General features: G+C 57.4%; 1 protein-coding gene across 2 annotated transcripts; it reads right to left on the bottom strand.

Annotated features, from left to right (window-relative positions):
- Positions 1-2708: 2708 nt before the first annotated feature.
- Positions 2709-5460, bottom strand: DLX5 (distal-less homeobox 5). 2 transcript variants are annotated; one of them, XM_066185653.1, is made up of 3 exons: positions 5014-5460; positions 3649-3833; positions 2710-3424 (listed from the first exon to the last, which is right to left on the bottom strand). In XM_066185653.1, exons 1-3 carry the CDS (start codon positions 5366-5368, stop codon positions 3092-3094), a joined length of 873 nt encoding a protein of 290 aa, XP_066041750.1. In that variant the 5' UTR covers positions 5369-5460; the 3' UTR covers positions 2710-3091. The 2 variants fall into 2 exon arrangements, with proteins under 2 accessions (XP_066041659.1, XP_066041750.1); XM_066185562.1 differs by lacking the exon at positions 5014-5460 and having other exon boundaries at positions 2709-3424; positions 3649-4543.
- Positions 5461-9835: the final 4375 nt, after the last annotated feature.

Here is a 9835-nt window from a genome sequence, read left to right as displayed (position 1 = left end):
CAGGTCGGAGAGGGTGTTTTTTCTTTCCCCGTGAGGGAGCGGGAGGGAAACCGAGGCGCTTGGGGAGGAGGCAGCACTTCCCGGCTGAAGGCTCTGCCCGCGGGCGGTGCGGGCAGATGCCCGGGCAGGGTCGGGGGGCTCGGGCGGAAGCGGGAAGGTGCTCCTGCCGCCACCGTGGGTGAGGGTGGCGGGCACTGGCTGTGTCAGTCTGTGGGTGATGTGGGTGTGCTTCCCAACCGGGGTCTAGCGCAGCCGAGGATGGATGTGCTGTGGGCGTGAGAACCCCGGGAGTGCAGGCAGTGTCAGGAGCTCTCGACCTGGGGAAGCGGGGGCTGCAGGCTGCTCTGTGCGTGTGTGTCTGTGTGTCTGCGCGCCTGTGTGTGTGTGTGAATGTGTGTCAGGCCCTGTGGCTCAGCCCTGGAGCCGCTCGGCACCCACAGGAATGTGGCTCCTCTCGGCTCCCCGAACTGCCCAGGCTCCACATGGAAGTGGCCGCCAGGAAAACAGAAGGGAGGGGAAGAGGGGGAGGGGCGGGGAAAGCCCCGAGCCAGCAATCCGCCGAGCCCAAACCCAGCATCAGACAAAGGACAGTTCATGCCATCCCTTTCCCGGGGAAGCAAGGGGGGAGGCCTGGCCAAGCTAGGCTCCCTCCGGCCGCCGCTGGACTCCAGGGGGTACCCCCAGGTGGGAAGAGGCGCCAGGGTGTGCCTGCCTGTGTGTGCGGGGACAGAGGGGACAGCAGCATCCACCTCAGCCCGGGGATCTCCCGGAGGGGCGGGCGGCCGTAGACCCAGAGTGTTCACCGAGGCCAGGGCCACGCGACGGACATTTCTTATCTTCTCTAGGGGAGGGATGCCAGGCTTTTCCCGACCTGCCCAACACCAACCCGCTCTGGGAGGAGGAGGAGGAGAAATTAAGCAGGGAGAGGGACCGGCATGGAAACCGAGCCGAGCTAACTCGGCTGCCTTGGAGAGGCGAGCGATGCCTAGTCCAGCGGCCGCAGTGTGAATTCCCATCTCTGCCCAGCACGCTGCTTGCCGGCATTTCGCCTTCCCAGAGCTGTTCCTGCGCTGTCCGCCTGGGCCGTCCCGGCCCCGGCAGGTTACCGTAACCCAACAGCCCCGCGGCAGCTCTTCAAAGAAAGGGGTGGGTGGACCCACCTGGGAAATGGGCTTCCACCTCTTGTGTCCAAACCTTTCTGCCAAGGGAAGTGACCTCCGGGAGGGGAGAGTCTCTTACTGCAGGTTGAATGCTTGTCTAGAGGAAAATGAGGAAAAGAGCGGAAGAAAGTGAAAGGGTCGGGTTTTTTAAAACAACAATTCTGCACGGAATGGAAGTGAGCAGAAGAGATGAAGCCGAGCTCTTCGTCAGCCCCAGAGTCGAGGAATGTCCCTGAAACCCTTGGAGTTAAATGAGCATGAGACGGTCACCAGAAGGGCGGAAGAGATGGGGTGCGGCGGGGCACTGCGGCCGCTCTCCGGCAGCGGGCAGGGGTGGGCACCAGCGGCGGTCCCCGCCGCCATGCCCCCGGCACCCCCGCTCCCTCCCCGGCGTGCAGGGAGCACAACTGAACAAACTGGTCTATTGTACTGCAAGACATTTACCAACCCCCAAACCTGTTACAAAACAGCAAACCCGGGCTTCTTTGGGGAGAAAACTACGCGCACCACACTCACTCACGCACACGCACAAAACATGGCAGGCGGGAGAGGAAGGAGAAGAAAGGAGGGGGAGGGCAGCGGGGAGGAAGACTGGAGACAGGTAAGTGCGCCCCAGGGCAGGAGCGTGCCTTTTCAGGCCTCGCCTCCCCCCCTTCCAGCACTCTCCCCGCCAGCCTCAGCTGCCAGAGGGGCATCCTTTCATCTCGGGGATCCTTCCAGCGACGCCTTTGGCACATTGACTGCTGTCGCCGTACCCCGCACGGCCGTGAATTACCACTGCCCTCTAGAATGGGGGTCCCCGTGGGAACGTGCGCCGCCGTGGGGGCCCCACGGGCCAGGATTTCTACTGGAAGAGAGCCCACGCTCCGTGCGAGTGGTCCGCGCCGGTGGGCAGCGCTCCGGCCATCCAGCCCAAGCCGTGCCTCCAGTACTGGGCAGCGCTAGCGACTGCTCCGACGCAAGGGTTTTTTGTTTGGGTTTTTTTTTTTCCTAAATTGTGTAGAAATAAAACAAAAACAATAAAAGTACCTCTGAAACGTTCCTCCTTCAGTCGAAGCCGCCGCAGGCTTTTAGCAGGAGCGAGGGGAGCGGGGCCCTCATTTTATTCTTTTCTCATATTTAGTGGCTCCCTTTGACGGAAACGTAATTTGTATAATTAGCCGAGCGCACACGGGCGACTGATGGGCTGTGGAGTGTGCAGCTCTCGACGCTAATTGCTCTCAGGAAAGGATTCAGGGCGGCTTAAGGCGAGAGATTCAGCTTTCTCGCATCAGGATGGGCAGCTTTCCCTTCAGTTTAAAGCACTATTGCAGTAAGACGTACGCGGTCTTGTCAGAGCCCCTTTTCCAGCGGGGAGAGAGCACCTCCGCCCCTCGGCTCGCCCGTGGGTACCTGCAAGGGCCAGATCCTGCCAGCACACCCGGACTGTGGTGGCACTGCACGGCACTGGAACAGAATGTGAACTCCCAGCTCCCATCCTCTTTTCTCACTTTCTTTCTGCAAGCAGATTAGTATTACATTTTTTCCCTCTTATTAAGAGAAGAAGGGGTAATTTGGAAACGTTTCTCTTGGTCGAAATAATTTTATTTTATTCAGAATATACAGTTTAATTCCTCTATCTACAATTATTTACAGGGTTAAAATAACATTGAAAAAAGTCTCTGGAAAAGTTGAGGTCATAGATTTCAAGGCACCAATGATAGTGTCCACAGCTGAGCCAAAAAATGTCCGTATTGTATAAAAAAGGGTTTCCTTTGAAATGCAATAAGTTACATGCACAAGCTTTACACATTTTAATCTTTTTGTTTGTTTCTTTTCCCTTTTAAAAATTCCCCATATGCATTCCTCTCGTTATTATTCCTTAACAGTAAAACACAGGAGTCCATGGAACAACAAAAAATAAAATAAAATAAAATAATAAGGGTCAGACTCTAATAAATCGTCCCAGAGGCCAGCGCTAACGGGTGCTGTAGGGAGCCGTGGGGTTGGAGGTGGGAGTTCATGGAGTTGGCAGCGGGGTACCAGGAAGTGGAGCTCTCCAGGTAGCTGGATGCAGGGGACGGGTTGGAGTTTGGAGGGGGAGCGTGTGCATGGGCATGGTGGCTGAGGGAGCGGGACGAGCCCTGAGGTTCCCAAACCGCAGGTGACTGTGGAGAGTTGCAGGCCATGGGATCGCTGGAGCTGGGGCTGTGCTCCGGAGGCATCTCTCCGTTTTTCATGATCTTCTTGATCTTGGATCTTTTATTCTGAAACCAGATTTTCACCTGGGAGCGGGGCGGGAGGAGAGGAGAAGGGAGGAAAGAGGGAATGGGGAGGGAAAGCGACACCATTAATGCCCGCCTGGCCAAGCCGGTGCTTCGCGGCTGCGGCGCCCGCCGCCCTCCCGCCCCTCCGCGGGGCCCGATCCAGCCCTTCCCTCCGCGCCGGGGTGAGCCCGGGTTCTGGACCCGCCGGGCCGAGCCGAGCCGAGCCGAGTCGCTCGTGGTACCTGTGTTTGCGTGAGTCCCAGGGAGGCTGCCAGCTCGGCCCGCTCGGGCAGGGCGAGGTACTGGGTCTTCTGAAACCTCCTCTGCAACGCTGCCAGCTGAAAGCTGGAATAAATAGTCCGGGGTTTGCGCACTTTCTTTGGTTTGCCGTTCACCATCCGCACCTCGGGTTCCGCCACCTCCTTCTCTGCACGGGGCAAGAGCGGGAGAGAGACGCAGACGTTAAGTTCGGGACAGGCTCCGCTCCGCGCCGCGCAGCCTGAGCCGCCGGGGCGGCATCCCGCCCGCGGGCTGGGCCGGGCAGCGGCGCCGGCCCGACGGGCCCCTGTGGCTCCCCCCGGGGCTCCCGCAGCCGGGCGGCGGCCCTGCGCAGCCTCCGCCGGCTCCCCGCGGTGAGACGGGGGGGGGAACCCGCTCCCTCCACACCGGCCTCGGCCACCCCCGGCCCTTCTCCTCCGCCTCCCACGCCCGCCCCGGGCATCCTGCCGGGCGCGCAGCGCTGCGCGGGCGGGAGCGCAGGGTATACGCGGGCGTGGGGAGGATGATTGGGGCCCTGCTGGGCAGAGCTCTGTCCGGACTGGCGTCCGACCCAAGGCATCGACCACTTCCTCCACACGCCCGCGCCATCCCCCTGCCGCCGGCATGTCCCCAAGCGCCTCCGCGACCGCACTCGTCCCATCCAAGCCCAGCCGCTTGGCTTTACCACGGGATTTTTTTTCCCCCTCCCTGACTCCTTTCTTTTTTCTTTTTTTTTTTTCTTTTCTTTACTTTTCTTTTTTCTTTATTTTTTTTTCCCATACGGCAAGTTACAAAGAAGTAAAGCACTAAACCCGCGACGCTTTCTGGTGAAAAAGCCCCCCGGCTTCGCAGCCCCACCACGGCTAGTCTCCCCCTCCCAGTCTCCTCCCCCGCCCCTCCAGCGCAGGGGGAAGGAAACTTTCTTCAACACCGCGAACCTGAGTTTGAGACATGCAACAAGGCTCGGCTATTTTCTCCCTCTTCCTGCGGGGGGAAGGAGGAGGGAGGCAGCCGTGGGGGCCCGGGGGCAGCTGACAGAAGCGCTAAAGCACTAGTCCTACGAGTTGTAGTTTAGATCATGCGGGCTGGTCAAAAGAAGTAGACCAGTAAACCAGTTCTCCACTTTTCCCCCCCTCCCAATTTTCTTTTCTTTTCTTTTTTTTTTTTTTTCTTTTTCTTCCCCCCCCCCCCCCCATTTATTTATTTATTTTTTTATTTTTAGTTTCCCTTCTGGTTCAGGGAAAGCCGCATCCCCGTGGTCCGCGGGTCAAGGATCTGCCGGGACGCGCTTCCCCAGCCTCCCCAGAGCCGCGGGAGCTGCCCGCACAGCCCCGGCCCCCGGCCCTCACCTGGCTGGCTGGCAGAGCTCTGGACGCGGTTGTAAGCTCCGCCGTACTGGTGGTAGGGGCTGGCGTAGCTGTAGTCTGCATAGGCTTTGGCAGGATAGTTCCCGGCAGATCCGTTCATGCCGTGGTACTGATACTGGTAGGGGTTGAGCGCTTTGCCGTAGGAAGCCGAGGTAGGCGAGCAGTAGCCGTGCGGGGCTCCCCCCGCCGGGCTGTAGTAGTCGGAATCCGTAGCGGAGGACTCGGGTAAAGTGGGAGATTCCTGGGACGGGTGGTGCATGGCTGCAGCCGTCTGGAAAGGAGCCTGGAAGTCGCCGGATCTGATGTTGGGGACCCTTCTGTCAAATACTCCTGTCATAGCTCGGAGCCGGCGGCGGGCTGGGGCTGGCGGCGGGGCTGCTCGGGTCTAAGCAGACATGTCTGGGGGAGGAGGCTGCGGCGCGGTGTCTGTCTCCGGCAGACTGCTGGCTGGGGCGCAGCATAGGCTTGGTTAAATCCTTAATTGCGCTCTTACGCACAGCAGGGTGGATCGGGTTCCATTGGCCAGAGCAATCGGGAGCAGCGACACCCTAACTCGTCCAACTAGTTTAGCACAACAAAGCTTTGGCAAAAAAAAAAAAAAAAAAAAAAAAAAAAAAAAAAAAAAAAAAAAAAAAAGTCCCATTCAACCTCTTTTTAAAGTGAATACCAACAGCAATCTCCGAGACGGAGCGTCGCGATTGGGAGGTTTCCAGCTCCCCCCACCCCTGCAGCCGGCGAGGGGGCTCGGCCAGCCCCGCCGCCCTGCAGCCCCGTGCCCCCGCACCTCCACCCGCAGCGCCCTGGGGGAGGGCTGCAGCCACGCCGCTCGAATTTGCCGTCCGGTCCCTCTTGGCTACGTTGATGGCTTGGGAACACCGCACCGGGCGCTCCTGGTTCCCAACTCGATTTCTGATCTGGTGACAATCACCATTAGCGTCTGACCGTGCTGTTTCCCTCGGACCGTCCTCCTTCCCCGGGGAACGTCCGGGACCTCCGCGCTAAATACAGCAAACCCTATTTACCCCCAAGTACCTTGAATTTTAGTTACATCATTTCCTGCATTTCCAAGACCCTAGCACGTCCCGGAGCCAGCGGGAGACTCCCGGCATAATGCCCTGCCGTGGGGGTGTGGGGAAGCTACTAGAGGCACCACAAGGCCTAGGGTCACCCACCCCGCGGATTTCAAGAAAGGCGACCTGCCTGTGGCACGATGCCCGTGGCTGGAGAGCCCCCGACTCTCTCGCCAGCTCTGGCGCCTCTCCAAGTGCGTTTGTGACCGCTCGGCCCCACGAGCGTGCGCTCCTCATCCCCCCGGGGCGATGCTCACCGCCTGGTTTGCCTCCGGCCCAGGGTCAGAAGCCCCTCACCAAGGGGGTCAAGTCACCCTCACGCGTGGGCAGGACCACAGTGAGGCCGTCGTGGGGCTTCTGCACTTGGAGGCTGTCGCAAGATCCCGCTTTCCGGGTGACAGCCCCATAGAAGTGACTGGCGCTGTGCGGGGGTATCCTCCCCACAGCTCTCCGGCCAGCAGCACCCTCCTTCACCTGCGCCCGTTTGTCGCGCCCATCTACGCGCCCAGGTCCCAGGCAATGCGCTCTGTGTCTGGGCCGGGGAGAGCCACCGGCTGCCGATGCCCGTCCCTGCTGATTTTACAGCAGTGTTGCAAAAAAAGAGAAAAAGATCAAATTTTACTAGACACTAAGGAAAACAAATAAAAGGCTGTTTTCAGTGACCTGGAGTTGTAGATTTTTCTGAAGTTGTTTACTCTCCAGATTTAGTCTGTTTGCTCACCGAAGATCTCCCAGCCAGCTGAGTAACACTTGTAACACAACCGTGCATGTTGTACTTGAACTTATTGTTTGCTTTGGAAATGTCCACAGCTCATATAAAGTCACATTAAACAAATCCCTTAGCATTTCATTACATGAATCACTTACTTAAATCCATTGGAAATATCTGTCCCCCCTTTAGTTTTTTTTAAAGGTTTTTTTTGGTGGGTTTTCTTTGGGTTTTTTGATGTTTGGGGTTTTTTTGTTTGTTTGTTTGTTTGTGTTTTTTTTTTTTTTTTTTTTTGTAAAGAGGAACAGGAGAGGGATATATGTTTACGACTTGGGAAGGGAAGAGTAAGTTTATTAAAGCTCCCAGTTTGCATCTAGTTGGAAGGGATGGTAGAGGTTTTAAGCAGACGAAGAGGGGGAGAGGGGGAGGAAAGCCCATTTGTGCCATAAATTCCAGGGCACTGCACTTCAACACGTCCGGGCAGGAAGATGCCGTTTTAGGGGAGAGAACGGGAGAGGAGCTGGGCGCCGGTCTCGCACCCAGCCCCGGCAGCCCTGAAGCTGCGGCGGGTCCCGGCCAAGCCGTCCCGACAGGCTGCTTGTATAGCTCACCGGGGAAATCTGGATCTCTGCAGCAGAGAAAGTTTCCTCTTGTTTTATTCAGTAGCAGGGCAGGGGACAAAAAAAAGGACTTCGATATTAAGAGGGGAAAAAGGCAGAGAAGCCCAGCAGATCCAACAGCAAACCCCCCAAGCCGATTTTTTTTTTCTGAAGGTATCCGCTGCCGTCGCAGTCCGTGCGAGGATTACTGGGCTGAGGGCACACAAATCCGCCTGTTTGCGGGTTTCCTGCCCCCCGTCCTTCGCAGCCTGAACCCGATTTTCTTGCCTTTCTGCTGTTTTCCCCCAGCGGTTTTTATTTAACACATCCGGTGGGAGCGGGCGGTTCGGAGGGAGCCGGAGTCTGTTTTCCATTTCACAATATGGTCATTGTTTACCGGCACATGCCCGCCGCGCCGCCTGAGCGGCTGCCCGGGGCCCCCGCGGCCCGTTCGGGCCCAAGCCCCGCTGACCCTCGGGGGAGGTGGGCGCTGTGTCCGTGTGTCCCGGCAGCAGCGGGGGCGCCGCGGCCGCCTCGGAGCCGCGCGGGCCGTGGCCGTGGCAAGAGCGCCCCGGCGTGGCCGCGGGCCCGCAGCGCCGCCGCGCTACCTGCGCGCCGCCCGCCCCTCCCGCCCCGCCGCCGCCGCCGCCCCCGCCGGGGCCAGACTGAGCGGCGGCGGCGGGCACGGAGCCGGGCGGCCCCGCCAGCGCTGTCCCCTCAGGGCACGGGGACCGGGGCGCGGGAGCCGCCGGGCCGGCGGCCGCGGTAGGACAACGCGGCGATTGTTCCCGCCTGCGCCTGGGAGCTGCCGCGGGGGCGGCGCTGGGGCCCCGACCGAGCCCCACGGCGGGCCGGGCGCTGTGTCCCGGCCGGTGCCCGCCGGCCGCCCCGCCCCGCCCTGCCCCGGTCCTGGTCGGGAGTATCCTCTCCGCCCGGGTTCAAAGAGGGCTCTCCGTCCCCGCTCGCTCTGCAGCGCTTTGTTTCCAGCCAACGGGAGAAATATTTCGGATGAATCTCTCAGACTTTTGGATAAAATCTTGCAATTGTTCACAGAAAAATCTTTCACTTTCTGGATAAAATATTCTCTCTTGGGCACCGAGTTTTTGCTGGGAAACTTTATTTGCATGGAAATTGCTGGCAAAGAATGAAAGGAAATTTTTTCCCTTCCTAAAAAAAAAAAAAAAAAAAAAAAAAAAAAAAAAAAAAAAAAAAAAAAGCCCCGAACAGCCCTCCGCAGTGGAAACACAGATTAACTCTTGTTTTACAGCATCAGAAAATCGTGATTGCCATTCAACAGCTTCAACAACTGAGGACTTGCCTCATCTTAAGGCTTAGGACTCGTTTACCTAGGGAAGTGTTTTCAAAATGAAGAGGCAAAGGAACTGAAAGTCCTTGTATTCTCACCTAAGGCCAAAAAAATTCTGCTGCAAAGTAAAGTCTTTTAATTTTCAGTATGGGCAAAAGCTGTCGGGGATCCAGTGGAGAGGGCTAGTGAACTGCTCAGAAGGATGTTCACAAGACAGTGAGAAAGTGAGAAATACAGGAAAGGATTTTGCAAAGCAGCAATTGCAAGCAGGGAAGGAGAAATAATCCTGACAGAAAACTCAGGGAAGGCATCTAAAGCTTTTTGCTCACATTTCAGTAGCTTTCTGAATTGCTTTTGGCTTTGGGTACAGCTGGTTCAGGGAGAGGAAAATGGGCATGTCTCCACCTAGGCGCGACATGCTCTGCTTTGGGGATCTTAAGTCACTCCTAAAGGAAAGGATGTTTGTGTTCCTGTGAAGGTCACCATTTGTGTTGATGGAAGGATGCACATGCAAACTTGGGATCAAAACCTGTATGGTCCCTCAAACACTGGTGCAGGCATTGTTTTAGTCCTCCATCCAAAAGCGTCATCCATCCAAAAGGGTCATTTCCGACCCCTGGAACAGCCTTTTCTCTTCCAGTTTCTTGTGCGTGCCCAAGAAACACTGAGCCTCCAGTTAATGAAGTGAACCTGTCACTTTGGCATTTCCATGGCTGATGGATTCACTGCCAGGCTTGGCCACAGTCTAGGCTCTGCTGGCCTCGCTTGTCCAGCCTGCAAATTGCACAGTGCATAAAACCCATGACATACAATATTAGGAATTAGAATTTGCTTTTTAGGGCAACCTGTGACTTTCTTTTTCAGTTGCCAAGGTGCTGGCAGGAGAAGCATACACTTGCACCTATTTCCCCCAAATTTCACGCACCAGCATGAGTGAAGAGGGGAGCCAAGGGCTTCTTGTTAAGGTCAGCTGTAGCAGGCTGAGCCAAATGTGGGGCACGAGATGATGTTACAAGATTTCCTGGAGATGCAAGACTCCTGCCTGCATTCCCCCCTTCCCTCCTTTCTCAGGGCATGCCTTCCAGGGTTGCTGAGGAGTTGCTTAGCTGTTTCTTGATGG

Source organism: Chamaea fasciata, unplaced genomic scaffold (genome assembly GCF_029207755.1).
Source record: "Chamaea fasciata isolate MVZ Bird 193981 ecotype frontalis unplaced genomic scaffold, bChaFas1.0.hap1 SCAF_1, whole genome shotgun sequence".
Classification (NCBI taxonomy): domain Eukaryota; kingdom Metazoa; phylum Chordata; class Aves; order Passeriformes; family Sylviidae; genus Chamaea; species Chamaea fasciata.
The sequence above is the reverse complement of the archived record's forward strand: the minus strand, read 5'-3'. Positions and strand labels throughout refer to the sequence as shown.